The 20,954-nt window shown below is 27.2% G+C and overlaps 1 protein-coding gene across 1 annotated transcript; it reads left to right on the top strand.

The window, feature by feature from the left end:
* The first annotated feature begins 435 nt into the window (after positions 1–435).
* On the top strand, positions 436–20,203 carry LOC129959215 (periaxin-like). The gene is made up of 16 exons (XM_056072038.1): positions 436–462; positions 1,088–1,117; positions 1,925–1,954; positions 2,761–2,790; positions 3,626–3,655; positions 4,463–4,492; positions 5,298–5,327; positions 6,171–6,200; positions 7,021–7,050; positions 7,185–7,226; positions 7,894–7,923; positions 8,718–8,747; positions 8,881–8,922; positions 9,550–9,579; positions 14,663–14,692; positions 20,003–20,203. Exons 1-16 carry the CDS (start codon positions 436–438, stop codon positions 20,201–20,203), a joined length of 672 nt encoding a protein of 223 aa, XP_055928013.1.
* Positions 20,204–20,954: the final 751 nt, after the last annotated feature.

The raw sequence follows: 20,954 nt of genomic DNA, 5'->3' as shown, positions 1-20,954 counted from the left end.
AACACTGTTTCTTTAATGTAACAATTAGTAGGAAATAATATTTTTTTATTGAAAACCAATGTGTACTATATAGAAAGAATATAATATGAATTAAAAAAAAATTTATTCTTTGGAAACATTCACTGCAGTTATTTTTAATCACTATTATTTAAGACCCATCAAGAATTATGAAAAATATATACATCTCTATGTCTAGAATTTTGTATCACATTCTATTTTTTGTTGTCCTGATAATTCCATTTTTGTAATATTATAGGTGTTGCCGGATACTCCGGTAAAAGCAGAGGTAAGGATATCTACTTAATTCTATTTAGGGTTAAAAATTTCTCTTTCGATATCTTTCAAAGAGAAAAATCTCATTTTTTTAATTATTTATTCTTTTCCCATACTAATGTTAATAATTTTCGGTGATTTTTACAGTTCGAAGCACCCGAAATGGAAAGGAGCCTTGTGACATCGATGGTAAGGAGATTTTTATAGATATCTTTAAATGATTTTCTTTAATAACTCTTTAAGTGTTTTCATTTCACATCGTCTAAATAGATTAAAATTTCTCATTCCACATTCGGTTTTCTATCTGAGGACTTCGCGGGATGAATAAATGACTTATTTAGTAATTTTTTCTTATAATTTTATAAATACAACTCTCAATTTAATTATTTATTAACATATCAATTTAACAGAAAAACTCACAATTAGCAGTATCTATTAATTATTTACAAAATCCTTAAATTTTAGATTACAAAATACACTTAACCAAGAATTTTTTAATAATATAAAGATTCGTTGTCGTTTTGCTTTGTGATTTTTTTGAAAATGGCTTTCAAAGGATTTTTTTTAATATATGCAAATAAGAACAGTTAATTTTTTCCCTTATATTTGTCTTAAATACTTATGATATTCTCAAAAGCAACATTAGAACTATGAGTTTAATTATTCATTGGAAACGTTCGCTGCAGTTATTTTTAATCACTATATTTAAAGAACCATCAAGAATTAAGAAAAATATTTACATCTCTATGTGTAGAGTTTTGTCTCACATTCTATTGTTTATTGTGCTTATAATTCCATTTTAATATTATTATAGGCGCTGCCGGATATTCCGGAAACTGCAGAGGTAAATATATCTACTTATTTCTATTTAAATGTCAAAAGTATTCTTACTAAATCTTTCAAAGGGAAATTTTTTTTTCCTTTTTTCTTTTATTCATTATTTTCCCATGCCACTGTTTGTAATTTTCGGTGATTTTTACAGTTCTACGCTCTCTAGAGATAAAGGAGCCTATTGAAATCAATGGTAAGGAGATTTTAATAGATATCTTTAAATGAATTTTTTAAATAAATCTTTAAGTGTTGCAATTTCACATCGTCTCAGCAGCTAAAATTTCTTCATTCCACATCCGAGTTTCTACCTGAGGAGTTCGTGGAATGAATAAGGGACTAATTTAGTAATTTCTTCTTATAATTTTGTAAATACCTGTCTCAAATTAATTATTTATTAACATATCAATTTCACAGAAAAAACTCACAATTAGCAGCATCTATTAATTATTTACAAAATCCTTAAATTTTAGATTACAAAATACACTTAACCAAGAATTTTTAAATAACATAAAGATTCGTTGTCGTTTTGCTTTGTGATTTTTTTGAAAATGGCTTTCAAAGGATTTTTTTTTAATATATGCAAATAAGAACAGGGAATTTTTTCCATTATATTTGTCTTAAATACTTATGATATTCTCAAAAGCAACATTAGAACTATGAGTTTAATTATTCATTGGAAACGTTCACTACAGTTATTTTTAATTACTATATTTAAAGAACCATCAAGAATTAAGAAAAATATTTACATCTCTCTGTGTAGAGTTTTGTCTCACATTCTATTGTTTATTGTGCTTATAATTCCATTTTAATAATATTATAGGTGCTGCCGGATATTCCGGAACCCGCAGAGGTAAATATATCTACTTAATTCTATTTAAAGGTCAAAATTATTCTTACTAAATCTTTCAAAGGGACAACTTTTTTTCCTTTTTCTTTTACTCATTCTTTTCCCATGCCACTGCTTGTAATTTTCGGTGATTTTTACAGTTCTACGCTCTCGAGAGATAAAGGAGCCTGGTGAAATCGATGGTAAGGAGATTTTTATAGATATATTTAAATCAGTTTTTATAATAACTATTTAAGTGTTGTCATTTCACATCGTCTCAGGAGCTAAAAATTCTTCATTCCACATTCGAGTTTCTACCTGAGGAGTTCGTGGAATGAATAAGGGACTAATTTAGTAATTTTTTCTTATAATTTCGTTAACTATCAATATAGTTCTGAATTAAAATTTTACTTGTCTACTAATATCTTTTAGCAGGGAAAATCACAATTAGCAGCTTCTGAGAATTAATTTCAAAATTCTTATATTTTAACTTACATAACACACTTAACCAAGAATTATTTTTAATAATTTAAAGATTAATGCTTAAAATATTAAGAATAAAAGGATATTAAACACTGTTTCTTTAATGTAACAATTAGTAGGAAATAATATTTCTTTATTGAAAACCAATGTGTACTATATAGACAGAATATAATCTGAATTAAAAAAAAAAATTTATTCTTTGGAAACATTCACTGCAGTTATTTTTAATCACTATTATTTATGACCCATCAAGAATTATGAAAAATATATACATCTCTATGTGTAGAATTTTTTTATCACGTTCTATTTTTTGTTGTGCTGATAATTCCATTTTTGTAATATTATAGGTGTTGCCAGATACTCCGGTAAAAGCAGAGGTAAGGATATCTACTTAATTCTATTTAGGGTTAAAAATTTCTCTTTCGATATCTTTCAAAGAGAAAAATCTCATTTTTTTTATTATTTATTCTTTTCCCATACTAATGTTTATACTTTTCGGTGATTTTTACAGTTCGACGCACCCGAATTTTAAAGGAGCCTGGTGACATCGGTGGTAAAGAGATTTTTATAGATATCTTTAAATGATTTTCTTTAATAACTCTTTAAGTGTTTTCATTTCACATCGTCTAAATAGATTAAAATTTCTCATTCCATATCGTCTAAATAGATGAAAATTTCTCATTCCACATTCGGTTTTCTATCTTAGGAGTTCGCGGGATGAATAAATGACTTATTTAGTAATTTCTTCTTATAATTTTGTAAATACAGCTCTCAACTTAATTATTTATTAACATATCAATTTAACAGAAAGACTCACAATTAGCAGCATCTATTAATTAATTTCAAAATAATTAAATTTTAGATTACAAAATACACTTAACCAAGAATTTTTTAATAATATAAAGATTCGTTGTCGTTTTGCTTTGTGATTTTTTTGAAAATGGCTTTCAAAGGATTTTTTTTTAATATATGCAAATAAGAACAGGGAATTTTTTCCATTATATTTGTCTTAAATACTTATGATATTCTCAAAAGCAACATTAGAACTATGAGTTTAATTATTCATTGGAAACGTTCGCTGCAGTTATTTTTAATCACTATATTTAAAGAACCATCAAGAATTAAGAAAAATATTTACATCTCTATGTGTAGAGTTTTGTCTCACATTCTATTGTTTATTGTGCTTATAATTCCATTTTAATATTATTATAGGCGCTGCCGGATATTCCGGAAACTGCAGAGGTAAATATATCTACTTATTTCTATTTAAATGTCAAAAGTATTCTTACTAAATCTTTCAAAGGGAAATTTTTTTTTCCTTTTTTCTTTTATTCATTATTTTCCCATGCCACTGTTTGTAATTTTCGGTGATTTTTACAGTTCTACGCTCTCTAGAGATAAAGGAGCCTATTGAAATCAATGGTAAGGAGATTTTAATAGATATCTTTAAATGAATTTTTTAAATAAATCTTTAAGTGTTGCAATTTCACATCGTCTCAGCAGCTAAAATTTCTTCATTCCACATCCGAGTTTCTACCTGAGGAGTTCGTGGAATGAATAAGGGACTAATTTAGTAATTTCTTCTTATAATTTTGTAAATACCTGTCTCAAATTAATTATTTATTAACATATCAATTTCACAGAAAAAACTCACAATTAGCAGCATCTATTAATTATTTACAAAATCCTTAAATTTTAGATTACAAAATACACTTAACCAAGAATTTTTAAATAACATAAAGATTCGTTGTCGTTTTGCTTTGTGATTTTTTTGAAAATGGCTTTCAAAGGATTTTTTTTTAATATATGCAAATAAGAACAGGGAATTTTTTCCATTATATTTGTCTTAAATACTTATGATATTCTCAAAAGCAACATTAGAACTATGAGTTTAATTATTCATTGGAAACGTTCACTACAGTTATTTTTAATTACTATATTTAAAGAACCATCAAGAATTAAGAAAAATATTTACATCTCTCTGTGTAGAGTTTTGTCTCACATTCTATTGTTTATTGTGCTTATAATTCCATTTTAATAATATTATAGGTGCTGCCGGATATTCCGGAACCCGCAGAGGTAAATATATCTACTTAATTCTATTTAAAGGTCAAAATTATTCTTACTAAATCTTTCAAAGGGACAACTTTTTTTCCTTTTTCTTTTACTCATTCTTTTCCCATGCCACTGCTTGTAATTTTCGGTGATTTTTACAGTTCTACGCTCTCGAGAGATAAAGGAGCCTGGTGAAATCGATGGTAAGGAGATTTTTATAGATATATTTAAATCAGTTTTTATAATAACTATTTAAGTGTTGTCATTTCACATCGTCTCAGGAGCTAAAAATTCTTCATTCCACATTCGAGTTTCTACCTGAGGAGTTCGTGGAATGAATAAGGGACTAATTTAGTAATTTTTTCTTATAATTTCGTTAACTATCAATATAGTTCTGAATTAAAATTTTACTTGTCTACTAATATCTTTTAGCAGGGAAAATCACAATTAGCAGCTTCTGAGAATTAATTTCAAAATTCTTATATTTTAACTTACATAACACACTTAACCAAGAATTATTTTTAATAATTTAAAGATTAATGCTTAAAATATTAAGAATAAAAGGATATTAAACACTGTTTCTTTAATGTAACAATTAGTAGGAAATAATATTTCTTTATTGAAAACCAATGTGTACTATATAGACAGAATATAATCTGAATTAAAAAAAAAATTTATTCTTTGGAAACATTCACTGCAGTTATTTTTAATCACTATTATTTATGACCCATCAAGAATTATGAAAAATATATACATCTCTATGTGTAGAATTTTTTTATCACGTTCTATTTTTTGTTGTGCTGATAATTCCATTTTTGTAATATTATAGGTGTTGCCAGATACTCCGGTAAAAGCAGAGGTAAGGATATCTACTTAATTCTATTTAGGGTTAAAAATTTCTCTTTCGATATCTTTCAAAGAGAAAAATCTCATTTTTTTTATTATTTATTCTTTTCCCATACTAATGTTTATACTTTTCGGTGATTTTTACAGTTCGACGCACCCGAATTTTAAAGGAGCCTGGTGACATCGGTGGTAAAGAGATTTTTATAGATATCTTTAAATGATTTTCTTTAATAACTCTTTAAGTGTTTTCATTTCACATCGTCTAAATAGATTAAAATTTCTCATTCCATATCGTCTAAATAGATGAAAATTTCTCATTCCACATTCGGTTTTCTATCTTAGGAGTTCGCGGGATGAATAAATGACTTATTTAGTAATTTCTTCTTATAATTTTGTAAATACAGCTCTCAACTTAATTATTTATTAACATATCAATTTAACAGAAAGACTCACAATTAGCAGCATCTATTAATTAATTTCAAAATAATTAAATTTTAGATTACAAAATACACTTAACCAAGAATTTTTTAATAATATAAAGATTCGTTGTCGTTTTGCTTTGTGATTTTTTTGAAAATGGCTTTCAAAGGATTTTTTTTTTTTTTTTTAGTATATTCAAATAAGAACAGGGAATTTTTTCCATTATATTTGTCTTAAATACTTATAATTTTCTCAAAAGCAACATTAGATTTATGAGTTTAATTATTCATTGGAAACGTTCACTGCAGTTATTTTTAATCACTCTTTTGAAAGATCCATCAAGAATTAAGAAAAATATTTACATCTCTCTGTGTAGAGTTTTGTCTAACTTTCTATTGTTTATTGTGCTTATAATTCCATTTTAATAATATTATAGGTGCTGCCGGATATTCCGGAACCCGCAGAGGTAAATATATCTACTTAATTCTATTTAAATGTCAAAATTATTCTTACTAAATCTTTCAAAGTTAAAACTTTCTTTTCTTTTTTTTTTTTTTTTTTCTTTTATTCATTTCTTTCCCATGCCACTGTTTGTAATTTTCGGTGATTTTTACAGTTCTACGCTCTCGAGAGATAAAGGGGCCTAGTGAAATTGATGGTAAGGAGATTTTTATAGATATATTTAAGTCAGTTTTTCTAATAACTATTTAAGTGTTGTCATTTCATATCGTCTCAGCAGCTAAAAATTCTTCATTCCACAATCGAGTTTCTACCTGATCAGTTCGTGGAATGAATAAGGGACTAATTTAGTAATTTCTTCTTAAAATTCGTTAACTATCAATATAGCTCTCAATTAAAATTTTACTTGTCTACTAATATCTTACAGCAGGGAAAATCACAATTACCAGCTTCTGTAAATTAATTTCAAAATTCTTATATTTTAACTTACATAATACACTTAACCAAGAATTTTTTTAAATAATTTAAAGATTAATGCGTAAAATATTAAAAAATAAAAGGATATTAAACACTGTTTCTTTAATGTAATAATTAGTAGGAAATAATATTTCTTTATTGAAAACCAATGTGTACTATATAGACAGAATATAATCTGAATAAAAAAAAAAAAAATTATTCATTGGAAACATTCACTGCAGTTATTTTTAATCACTATTATTTAAGACCCATCAAGAATTATGAAAAATATATACATCTCTATGTGTAGAATTTTTTTATCACGTTCTATTTTTTGTTGTGCTGATAATTCCATTTTTGTAATATTATAGGTGTTGCCGGATACTCCGGTAAAAGCAGAGGTAAGGATATCTACTTAATTCTATTTAGGGTTAAAAATTTCTCTTTCGATATCTTTCAAAGAGAAAAATCTCATTTTTTTTATTATTTATTCTTTTTCCATACTAATGTTTATACTTTTCGGTGATTTTTACAGTTCGACGCACCCGAAATGGAAAGGAGCCTGGTGACATCGGTGGTAAAGAGATTTTTATAGATATCTTTAAATCATTTTCTTTAATAACTCTTTAAGTGTTTTCATTTCACATCGTCTAAATAGATAAAAATTTCTCATTCCATATCGTCTAAATAGATGAAAATTTCTCATTCCACATTCGGTTTTCTATCTTAGGAGTTCGCGGGATGAATAAATGACTTATTTAGTAATTTCTTCTTATAATTTTGTAAATACAGCTCTCAACTTAATTATTTATTAACATATCAATTTAACAGAAAGACTCACAATTAGCAGCATCTATTAATTAATTTCAAAATAATTAAATTTTAGATTACAAAATACACTTAACCAAGAATTTTTTAATAATATAAAGATTCGTTGTCGTTTTGCTTTGTGATTTTTTTGAAAATGGCTTTCAAAGGATTTTTTTTTTTTTTTTTAGTATATTCAAATAAGAACAGGGAATTTTTTCCATTATATTTGTCTTAAATACTTATAATTTTCTCAAAAGCAACATTAGATTTATGAGTTTAATTATTCATTGGAAACGTTCACTGCAGTTATTTTTAATCACTCTTTTTAAAGATCCATCAAGAATTAAGAAAAATATTTACATCTCTCTGTGTAGAGTTTTGTCTAACTTTCTATTGTTTATTGTGCTTATAATTCCATTTTAATAATATTATAGGTGCTGCCGGATATTCCGGAACCCGCAGAGGTAAATATATCTACTTAATTCTATTTAAATGTCAAAATTATTCTTACTAAATCTTTCAAAGTTAAAACTTCGTTTTCTTTTTTTTTCCTTTTATTCATTCTTTTCCCATGCCACTGTTTGTAATTTTCGGTGATTTTTACAGTTCTACGCTCTCGAGAGATAAAGGGGCCTGGTGAAATGGATGGTAAGGAGATTTTTATAGATATATTTAAGTCAGTTTTTCTAATAACTATTTAAGTGTTGTCATTTCACATCGTCTCAGGAGCTAAAAATTCTTCATTCCACATTCGAGTTTCTACCTGAGGAGTTCGTGGAATGAATAAGGGACTAATTTAGTAATTTTTTCTTATAATTTCGTTAACTATCAATATAGTTCTCAAATTAAATTTTACTTGTCTACTAATATGTTTTAGCAGGAAAAATCACAATTAGCAGCTTCTGTGAATTAATTTCAAAAATTAACTTTCATAATATCCTTAACCAAGAATTTTTAAAAATAATTTAAAGATTAATGCGTAAAATATTAAAAATAAAAGGATATTAAACACTATTTCTTTAATGTAACAATTAGTAGGAAATAATATTTGTTTATTGAAAATCAAGGAGTGCTATAAAGACAGAATATAATCTGAAAAAAAAATTATTCATTGGAAACATTCACTGTAGTTATTTTTAATCACTATTATTTAAGACCCATCAAGAATTATGAAAAATATATACTTCTCTATGTGTAAAATTTTGTATCACGTTCTATTTTTTGTTGTGCTGATAATTCCATTTTTGTAATATTTTAGGTGTTGCCGGATACTCCGGTAAAAGCAGAGGTAAGAATATCTACTTAATTCTATTAAGGGTTAAAAAATTACTCTTTCGATATCTTTCAAAGAGAAAACTGCCTTTTTTTATTATTTATTCTTTTTCCATACTAATGTTTATAATTTTCGGTGATTTTTACAGTTCGACGCAACCGAAATGGAAAGGAGCCTGGTGACATCGATGGTAAAGAGATTTTTATAGATATTTTTAAATTATTTTCTTGAATAACTCTTTAAGTGTTTTCATTTCACAACATCTAAATAGATAAAAATTTCTCATTCCACATTCAGTTTTATATCTGAGGAGTTCGCGGGATGAATAAATGACTTATTTAGTAATTTCTTCTTATAATTTATTAAATACAGCTCTCAATTTAATTATATATTAACATATCAATTTAACAGGAAAATCTGACAATTAGCAGCATCTATTAATTAATTTCAAAATTTTTCAATTTCAGATTACTAAATACACTTAACCAAGAATTTTTTAATAATTTAAAGATACGTTGTCGTTTTGCTTTGTGATTTTTTTGAAAATGGCTTTCAAAGAATTTTTTTTAATATATGCAAATAAGAACAGGGAATTTTTTCTATTATATTTGTCTTAAATACTTATGATATTTCTCAAAAGCAACATTAGATTTATGAGTCTAATTATTCATTGGAAACGTTCACTGCAGTTATTTTTAATCACTATTATTAAAGAACCATCAAAAATTAAGAAAAATATTTACATCTCTATGTGTAGAGTTTTGTCTAACATTCTATTATTTATTGTGCTTATAATTCCATTTTAATAATATTATAGGCGCTGCCGGATATTCCGGAACCTGCAGAGGTAAATATATCTACTTAATTCTATTAAAGATTCACAATTACTCTTTCGAAATCTTTCATAGGGAAAATTCTCTTTCTTTTTTTATTTATTCATTCTTTTCCTTTTTTCTTTTATTCATTCTTTTCCCATGCCACTGTTTGTAATTTTCGGTGATTTTTACAGTTCTACGCTCTCGAGAGATGAAGGAGCCTTGTGAAATCGATGGTAAGGAGATTTTTATAGATATATTTAAATCAGTTTTTTTAAGAACTATTTAAATGTTCATTTCACATCGTCTCAGCAGCTAAAAATTCTTCATTCCACATTCGAGTTTCTACCTGAGGAGTTCGTGGAATGAATAAGGGACTAATTTAGTAATTTCTTCTTATAATTTCGTTAACTATCAATATAGTTCTCAATTAAAATTTTACTTGTCTACTAATATCTTTTAGCAGGAAATATCAGAATTAGCAGCTTCTGTGAATTAATTTCAAAATTCTTTTATTTTAACTTACATAATACACTTAACCAAGAATTTTTTTTAATAATTTAAAGATTAATGCGTAAAATATTAAAAATAAAATGATATTAAACACTGTTTCTTTAATGTAACAATTAGTAGAAAATAATATTTCTTTTTTGAAAACCAAGGAGACAGAATATAATCTTTAAAAAAAAAGTATTTCTTGGAAAATCATTGAAATTGAATACATATGTATTATAATTAAGATTAAATTTTCAGTTTAATCGGAATATTTCTAACAGAATCTTACGATTTTTTTTTTTTCTAAATTTCAACACAAATATTTGTTTTAAGAAATTTAATTCGAAAGAGAAATCAGTAAAAAGTAAAAAAAGAAAGAAAAAAAAATTGAATTCATCTCAATGAATGGAATACTGCTAATGCGAAATAGAATATTTAGCATTCTGTTGTATGTATATAAATGATGCTATAAATTAGAATATTTCATCATAAAAATAATAGAAGGTAATTTTATATAACTTTAAAACTTAGTGTAAACAAAAGGAATCAACCTATTATAGCGTTTTCCGTATGTCATTGCAGTGTCAACGTTAACGCATCGATAAATGATTATCGTGAAAAATAAATTAAAAAATAAGGAGTAAGAATTCAGTAAAGATGCTTTTAAGTGTCTACTAAAAATAGAATATTTTTAATCAAAAATATGGAAACCAAAACAAAAAGCTTTAAACATGGCGGGACGAAACAAACTAAAGAAAGCTTTGAAGGCACAATGAATGTTATTAGGTCAAAAACATCTCAATCATCGATTAAATAAATATTAAAATGCAGTATAAATTTGAATACGATTCCTATTTAATGAAAGCTTTTCTACCTCCATTCTTATTTTTAACGATTTTTGTAAAAACAAGAGTTATAATCTGTGTTAATACATCGGTAGTAATTTTTTTTATATTCGTTTTATCCATAAAATTAGAAAGTTGAATCTCATTAATTTAATTTAATTATGTCATTTTTTTATTTTATTACCTCAGATTGTAATAAATTTTCTATTGATTTTGCTCAGTCACATGTTCAAAAATGTTCTGAAGTATATGTGGTAATGTCACTCCTCTCTACTTATTGGACAAATTCAGAACTCTTTAACATTTTTCTTTGAAACTATCGTTACAACAATATAATTCTTTATTCTCATAGGAAACAAAGAAAACGTGGTGACTGCTTATTGTGTTGATAATTAATCAATAAAATTTTCACTTATGAAAAAAAATTTGCTCGTTTGTTTTATATGCAGAATATTTCTCTCAGATTAATTTACTAAATTTTTGAAAATTTTTAACTTATTAAAAAATTATTGCATCCTTATATGCCTAATATATGAGTATTATTTCATTACTTATATAGCATATATTCAATTTTTAATATATTTTTTAAACAGGGAAATCTGGGATCGCTTATACTAGCGAAATTTTTTGAATTCTACATATGGCTAATCAGTAATCTTTTGAAAAGGAAAAAATAATTTATTTCTTTTTGCGTAGATTATTATTTCTCTAGTATTACGCGATTTTACAGCACATTTTTATTTATTTATTATACGTTTCTTTAAATTCACGATTGCAACAGTCAGAAATATTCAATAATTTTTAAAAATTACTTTATTTGTGATATCTAAATTTTAGCTTTCATCTATCTTAATTCATTACCATTTTGTTTCCTACCAATTTCATAAAATGACTTTTCAAAGATATTTCTAAATAATGTATAACAGTTTTTTTTCTTCTTTTTTTGCATTGAATTAATCTTGAATATTTATTATATTTCTATAAAGCAATTGCTAGAACTATCCAGTTTTATTTACTCGTTGGAAGCATTCACTGCAGTTATATTTAATAAGTATTATTTTAGAACCATTAAGAATTAAGAAAATTGTTTGTATCCTTAAGTGTAGAGTTTTATCCCCCATTTTATTGTTTATTGAATTTATTTTCCCTTTTAATAATATTATAAGTACAACCGAAGTCTCACAAACCACTCCAGGTAAGGAAATCTGACTAATTATTTTAACGATTCAATATTAATCTTTCGATACCTTTAACGGCGTAAAACTTTGTCTTTCTTTGTGAAGTGTCCGTCTTGCCTGCTATTGTTTACCTATCTTGGTCCCAAAAGATTATCATATAATCATCGAAATTGCAACACTCAGTTTTTAAAAAATTCTATTAAATTGTTTTATGCCAAGTATTTTTTTTTATTGGTTCTCTAATAATTGGTATTTCAATTTTGAAGTTGGTTATTAAACTTTATTTGCAATTTTTTTTTATAGAAATTGTAATAGGAAAGTTTCTACTATTTATTACTTGAGTTATTATCCACAAATTAGTATCTTTTGTCTAGCATTACTTCTATTAATAAAATGAATGAAAAAAACCTTTATACATTTATAAAAGCATAAGTGTTTGATAAGTGGAAGTAATACCGTATGATTTGTTAAATGAAAAAGGTTTGAAGTTTCTTTTGTTTAAATATTTAGTAAAATATGTATTATTATGTACACATAATCACAATACTTTTGTATTTATGCTGTAACATGTTATTCTGGGACTTACGTAGATAGCACAAATTAGTTATTGACTATTTAAATTTTATGCACAAGGATCATAATGAACTTTATTGCGTAACATACTTCAAAATGTATTACAAAGAGTAATCTTTATGTTTCTTAGGATTCTTCTGTAGTTTTAGAAGCAACAAATTTTGCTAAAATTTCCTGTATTTTTTCTATATAAGAAATGCTATATACTCTTTTAATAGTTTTTTAGGGTGTTCATTCCATTTTTTTAATAAATCATTACAACACTCAAAAATTTTGAAAAAAGAAGCTTTAAAATTTTTTTTAATTCAGTTAAATTGTTCTGTACCAAGTATTATTATTATTATTATTTTGGTTCTCTTATAATATGTATTTCAGTTTTGAAATTGGTAACTGATTTTTATTTGCAATTCTTTGTATTTAATTTGTAATAAGAAAGAATCTGCTATTTGTTACTTACTATCCTCAAATTAGTATCTTACATCTAGCATTGCTTTTACTAATAAAAAGGAATGAAAAAACATCTATAAAATCATAAGTTTTTGATTAGAGTAAGTAATATCATATGATTTCTTAAGGGAAAACGTTTTGAAGTAATATTTTGATATTTCTTTTGTTTAAATCTTTGGTAAAAAATATATTATTAAGTATTCAATATCACAATATTTTTATATTTATACTGCAACATGGAATTCGGATACTTGTGCAGATAGCACTAATTGAACTATTCGAAGATTTTGCACAAGGATCATAATGAAGTTTACTTTATACATATTTTAACTTGTATTGCAAAGAGCAATTTTTATGTTTCTTTGAATTCTTATGCAGTTTTAGAAACAACATATTTTGCTAAAAATGTCACTATTTTTTCCATATCAGAAATGTCATATACTCTTTTAATATTTTTTTATGGTCTTCATTCCATTTTTTAAGAATTAAATTTCAAGAAAATATGTATTCTTGCATTTGAAATAACTCTTAAAAGTGTTTTAAAAATGTGTATAGTACACATATAATGATTCTGAGTAGAGAGAAAGTCAGGAAACTAATATAATTAATAGCCGTTAGTCAGGGAAATGTTCCAAGTTAAATCAGATAATTTTTTTCACATTTTTTGTAACCACCTTGTATTCGAAAAGTCATCTTAATCATTGGTTATATAAAAATTAAATATAAGTAAAAATTTGATTATGTTTCCTAATAAATTAAAGTTTTTTTTGTCTGCATCTCAAATTTTAATAATTTCTGTAAAAGCAAGACTTTATGTTAATAAATTGATGGTAATTTTTTATATTTGTTTCTTCCATTTAATTTGCAAGTAGAAGTAATTAATGTTTTTATTGATTTTTAACAATTTACTTTTATTATGTCATTTGTATTCTTACTATCATAAATTGCAATTAATTACTATATTGATTTGGTAATTGACATGTTAAGAAAATTTTTGAAATATGTGATGAATTCACACCTCTGTTCTTATTCTTAAGTTCTAAAGTCTTAAACCTTTTCCTATGAAACCATCGTTATAACTGTGTTATTTTTTGTACTCAATGAAAACAAAGAACATTCTGTGGTAGCTCATTTCTTTGATAGCTAATCACTAAAATTTTAAACAGTTTCTCTTATCAAAAAAATTCTGTTTATTTCTTTATAAGCAGAAAATTTGTCACCGTTTATAATGTTCAATTTGAATATATTTAGTCAGAGAGTCGGATTGTTAGGATCACTAATATTAAGAAAATATATGTAAATATTATATTTTTAAATATATTCTATTAAAAGCAGGATTATTATTATTATTATTATTTTGCATTAGATTTGTGATATTTCTCTAAAATTACCATTAGAACTATGCAATTTTTTTACTCGTTGGAAACATTCACTGCAATTATTAAACTTCACTGATTAATTACTATTACTTAATAAGGATCATGAATTAAGAAAAATATTTGTATCTTTGTGTGTAGAGTTTTGTCTCACTTTCTATTGTTTATTGAGCTTATAATTTCACTTTAATAATATTACAGATGTCGCCGGAGAATCTGGCTGCAGTAGAGGTAAGGATAACTAACAAATTCTATTAAAAATTCAACATTATTCTTTTGAAATTTCACAAGGAAATTATTTTGTTGTTGTTGTTTATTCGTCTCGCACACCAGTGTTTATAATTTTCGTTGATTTTTACAGTGCTGCGACGAAGAAAAGGAAGGATGCCTCAAAATGGACCTTACAAAAGTAAAAAAAAAAAAAAAAATTATAGATATCTTTAAATGATTTTCTTTAACTCGAAAGATTTTATGATTTTTAATTTTGCTTCGTTTGAATAGGCAAAAATTCTTTATTCCATAACCGTGTTTCTATCTGAGGAGTTTTCAAAATAAATTAAGTAGCTAATTTATAATTTTCTTTGTGTGCTTTTTGAAACTTTTAAGTTCTTTATTATATTTAAAATTTAACTTTAAAATCATTCTGAAATAATTTGTAATGTCAATGATTTTTAATTACCATAGTTTGATTTATCTTCATTTATTTAAATAGAGATCTCTAATTCCCCACACCCTATGGGATTCCTTTACATCGTCTGAATAGACTGCGACTATTTCAATAACAGACATTTTTAGTAAGTCACAGTTTGAGAAGAATTTCGAGAATAACGTTGAAAAAAATCTGGGGTGTTTATATTTTCTGTACATTTCTACGTATTACTCAGAGAAAGTTGTCCAGTTAATAGGATATTAGGTATAGTTAGGCACCAGATGCATATCTCACTTCGAATAATTTTGTTTTTCTCGCTCTGCCTATTCCTGCCTATCAGTTCACCGTTTTATTTTATCTTATTTTTGTTTTAAAAGACATATTTATTTTATCTAGATGCTACAATAACGAACTTTTAAAATATCAACAATGAAATAATTCATATTTTACAATTATTAAATTATTTTTTAAACATTTACATATTTTAAAACACGAATATAATGAAAATGTTTAATGGTAATTTTTTAAAAGTTTATTTTAATTTCATATATTAAAAATTGTAATTTCAACTTAAAATGATTACGTGGATAAATATAATATGGTTTTGACCTTCTATTTTGTGACCTTCTATTTCAGACAGATATTTGTACGTACTGAGAAGGATAGAGAACATGTTGCAGAAAAATGATAGCGTTGCAATATGTATGATTCTGTTCAATTCAACGTATTTTATCCTTACTTCGCTACAGAAAATTATTGGAGAAATTAGTATTACGAAGAAGCGAAACGCTGCCTGATCGGGCAAATTTTGCTTTCCGTCCATCTTTTAACATATTAAAATCAATTTATGTCATCTCGGACAGTTTATTTATCACACTCAGACTAACATTTAAAAAATATCATGTATTTTCAGAATCAAAATACATACTGTTTAAATGTTGGTAATTGCAATGTTTTGGCCATTTCCGGCAGTGACTTGCTAGAAGCGTATTACTTTTATTTATTTTAAATACCAGTAATAGTTTCGAGTCCAAGAATAAGGCAAAGATTGCGTTATTTTAAGGACGTATCTTTCAATTTTATTTTTTGTGAAATAAAGTAATAAGCACAGACGGAACAGCGTTCGCTACACTCGAATATATAATTCCAATTTTTATCAGTTAAGATTAAAATGAATTAATTTTGAATAAGTTAAAATAAAATGCTTAAATCAAACAATAGTAGTTCGAGTAATGCAATAAAGTATTTGATTTCTTCCGCTCAGTCAGGCATGCTTGTTTTCATCGATTTCAAGACATAAAGTATTTCAAATTAATAGTAAGCCTGAAATACATTGTTTAATGTGAGGCTTTTTACCGACTTAATTTCCATTATACATCTACATGCAATCAATACCGAGATGCAGATCATAACATCCACATTGGTTTTTAAAATGGTACTGAATGAAAATGTATAATATCAAATAAGTGCTAATGTAATGATGAATGCATTTATTTCTTTACCAAATATATACCAAGACAAATAAATAGCCAACTTTTTTTCTTGTTAAATTTATAGAATATCATCAGTAATGGTGTTTTTATCGGAACTTTCGAAATCTAAGCTCTTTTCTAGTACAGACTTTTTCTTTCTTTCAATTTGAACGCTTTTCTTTGGATAAAAATTATATGAAATATTCCTGAATGAAATGAAATCCTGAAATTGAGAAGTCTTGATTTCTTCTACACTTTCATTCACATGTATTTTTCACTGAGATATAAATATGATATGGAAAATTTGTACTTTAGTTATTTTTCCTTGAATAACTGTTTTTTAATTAGTAATTTCTATCAGTATTATGATTTTGATTTTACCATGTCCTTAATTCTTCTTTTAAAAAAATCTTATATTTTTTCACTTTTAAAAACTGATATTCCTTAAACTGTTAGAAATAAACTAATTCTTTTTTTTTTTTTTTTTTTTTTTTTTTTTTTTTTCATTTCTACAGACTAGTGAAATCTCATGTATCTTATCATCTGTAGAATAATAAAACTGTAAGTATGCAATAATTACATTTTTTATATATTTTTAATAGGTAATTACTCATATATTGCTATTACAAATATTTTTGCATCTACGTTCGAGAATAGAATCTTGGATAAAAATTATATTTTAATCAAATGATTTAAATATTTTTCACAAGTTAAGTATTAGCAATTTTAAATACAGATGTATCAAAACTAAACACTAACGAAATTTATCAAGCACTTTAAAATTTGCTAGGTGAGTTAAAATGATTGAAAATTTATTGCTTTTGGAAAATCTAAAACACTGCGAATTGCTTGTTCTGAATCTATCATAGTTATTTGGTTATATCATGGTAATCGTGTGCTTGTCTCAGCCATTACAATTAAAAACCATTCTAAATATTTCCATAGAAAATCATATATACTTATTTCTTAATCACTTAACAAAACATAAATTTTGATTTCACTTTTCTTTTAAATCATTATAGATTAAAATTTGTTTGCAATGATATTGTAGGGGTATAGAATAAATATTGTTATAGACAAGATATCTTTCCAGTAGTTGAACATTTTTGCATCAAATGTTGATTAAAGTGTGCAATGTAGAAATAGTGTAGTTTTATTGCTGCTGTAAATTTAACAAGTACTCGTGGATATAAAATTATATTTTATATATATAAAATTACTTCAAATATTTTTTAAAAATTTAAATTGAATAATTTAGTTTACATTATTATTATTTACATAAGTTTCCATAAAAATAGATAAAAAGAGGAGAACTATCCACTCACGGAAAAAGAAAAGTATCCATTGTTAGCCTGGGAATCGTTGTTACCTCACAACGATGCGAATTTTCTTACGTTATCAAAAAATTTTTAGTCCTTTAATAGACAAGTTTTACCCTCTCATCTATGTCTTTCTTCCATTGTAGTGTACCTCTGTGCCAAATTCCGTGGCAACACAGTGAATACTTTTTCATTTTTCGCAGATTTTATGTTTGTGACCTTAATTTTGGACATGAGTTTATTTCCATCTTTGGAAGAACATATGGACGGAAATAATTTCTTACACTTGTGTAAACAAATAAGTTTCCCTTCAGGTCTCAAATGACTAACATTTACCTTAGATAGTTTCGAAACTAATGAATGCGGACAAGATATATTTTGAAATAAAAATAGTTATTGAAAAGTGCTGTCAAATGTCAGGGGGAAAAAATAATAACTTCATCATTAAATTAACTCTTCGACATAGGTAGCTTTTGATATTATTAATTATTTTCAAAGTTTGATTTGATTATTTTTACATGTTCATATCAAATGTTTTAGATATTTTATTAAAATATATTAATGTATTCTTTTCATTTTTTTTGCAGGTATTCGCACTTGTCATGTTTTTTAAGTGGTTCAAACTTTTATCAAAGAGTGTATTATTTGCCAACAGATTCTAAAACCCTCTGCGCTTTTGCTCATGAGTTAGGCTGGTTACACACACAGCGGATTTTTTCCGACGTGGTTAGTTCACCGTCACCTCCATAACAACATTAGTGTATTGAATTATATTAGAGCTTACACGTTGGCGGAAAAATAAAACGTGTGGTCAATTTGTCGTTGGTGGATGCTATGCAGACGTCGGCTGCCACTGACGGCAATGGTATTTGGCATTGGAGAATAAACACACAATTTAATCCGTTAAAAACCATAAATTTCATTAATAACATTTAACCCTTTCTTGGGCCATGGTAAGTATGCTTCCCACCAAATTTATCAATCTTTGTATGAAATTATGTAGTTTGGCATAAGTTCTGACAAATTTTTTTAGTAAAACAAAAACTAAGATACTTCAGTTCTTTATCTTACACAAAATGATGTCTTGATTTGTTACTTAATTATTAATTAACCAAATTAATTAATTAATCAAATTAAATTTATATAATAAGCTAAATGAATCTCTTTTCTTATTCTAATTTCAAACCTAAAAATATTTAAACATAATATGACTAGAAAAAAATTGCCCTTTAAAGGATTAAAGCACTTTTACTGCTTGGTGAAGTTATATGGGGTACACATCTGTGATCAACCAAATCCAAAGATTGAATTGCAGCAAAATCAAATAGAAAATGACAACATTGGCAATGTTCCATCAGACCTTTATTTGAAATAATAATAATAATGCCAATGTCACAGGTGTAATGTATTTGAGTTGAACAATTTGATCTCCTGTTGCCAAGGCCACAGGTAGCCCCCTACCAGCAACAGCGAGAGTTAACTGTACTTAGGGTTAAATTTCACGCTTCGACCGTAGTGAGTCACTGTCCTCTATTCATCAGCTTGCGCTCCAGATCCTACTGCTGGCAGTTTTTGTTTGATGTTTTTTACTGGGACTGCTTCTGACTGATAGGATGAAGTATCACTACTCACAACAGCTAGACTGTCTGCTTTCTTTCAACATGTAGGCAGGTTTCAGTTTGTCTATATTGACCGATACCTCTTTCTCATTTCTTAAGAGCTTAAAAATTTTGTCATTGCGGCTAACCACTTCAAAGGGGCCCACGTATGAAGGTTCCAAGCTATTTTCTAATATTGCCCGACTGCAGAAAAACATTAGTGCACGCAGTCAGCTACTTATTCACAAAAACGGCATGTCGTCCGTGATGTTGGATCGTCAAAGGTGAAAGCTATTGCATTGCTTCCCTGGGCCTTCTCACAGAGGTAGCAGTATCAAGGATGTTTTCTAGGTGGCAGAGAAATTTACCAGGAAGGCTTATAGGAGCTCCATAAACCAACTCTGCAGTTGTTACTTTCAAATCTTCCTTCCATGTAGCCCGAAAATCCAATAGAATCGTGGGAAGCACAGTATTCTACCGAGCACTGCAATGAGCCATTATAGCTGCTTTCAGCTGTCGATGAAACCTCTCAACTTGCCCATTTGCAGCCGAATGGTAATGAGTTGTGCGGCGCCTTGAGGTATCCAAAAACTTCATTAGGGCATCAAAAAGGGATGACTCAAACTGTGTTCCCTGGTCAACCTGAGGGGTATACTAAACCTGGAGATTCAGCCAGAATAGAAAGTTCTTGCTACGGTTTCTGAGGACATCTCTACAATCGGAAATGCCTCCGGCCAGTTAGAGAACCGATGTACACAGGTAAGGCAGTAACTAAAACCCTCTGATGGAAAAAGAGGTCCTACTATGTCAATATGCACATGCTCAAAGCGAGAACTTGAACAAAATTTCCAACCTTACTTCTTGTCTGTCGAGAAACCTTTGCTCGTTGACACTGCAAACACGTGCGAGCCCACAATGTAACATTCTGTCTCATTGATGACCACATATATCGCTCCGCAACCAACTTCAGGGATGCTCTTACTCCTAGGTGTGAGAGGGAGTGTAGATTGTTAAAAATTTCTCTTCTCAAATACTCAGGCACAAATGGACGAATACGCTCGCCTGAAACATCGCAGTGGAGAATGACTGGAGGTTTACCCATTGGAAGAGGTTGTAGCCTGAGGGAAGTTCAAGAAGCATCAGCCAATATGTCTTGCAAATGAACATCTTTCTGTTGCTCTTCTGCCATTTTTTTTAAATAAACAGCAGATGGTGTATTAATTGTTGAGATATGTACACGACATAAAGCATCATCTACTACATTTTCGGACCCTTTCAGATAGCGAATATCTGTTGTAAACTGACCGATCAGATCCAACTATCTGTTTGCCGTGGCGAACATTTATCATATTTCTGCATGAATGCATACACCAGAGGCTTGTGATCGGGGAACAGTGTAAAACTCCGTCCCTCCACCATATGCCTGAAGTATTTAATTGCCATGTAAGCAGTTAG

This window comes from Argiope bruennichi, chromosome X1 (assembly GCF_947563725.1).
Source record: "Argiope bruennichi chromosome X1, qqArgBrue1.1, whole genome shotgun sequence".
In the NCBI taxonomy this organism is placed as follows: domain Eukaryota; kingdom Metazoa; phylum Arthropoda; class Arachnida; order Araneae; family Araneidae; genus Argiope; species Argiope bruennichi.
The sequence above is the reverse complement of the archived record's forward strand: the minus strand, read 5'-3'. Positions and strand labels throughout refer to the sequence as shown.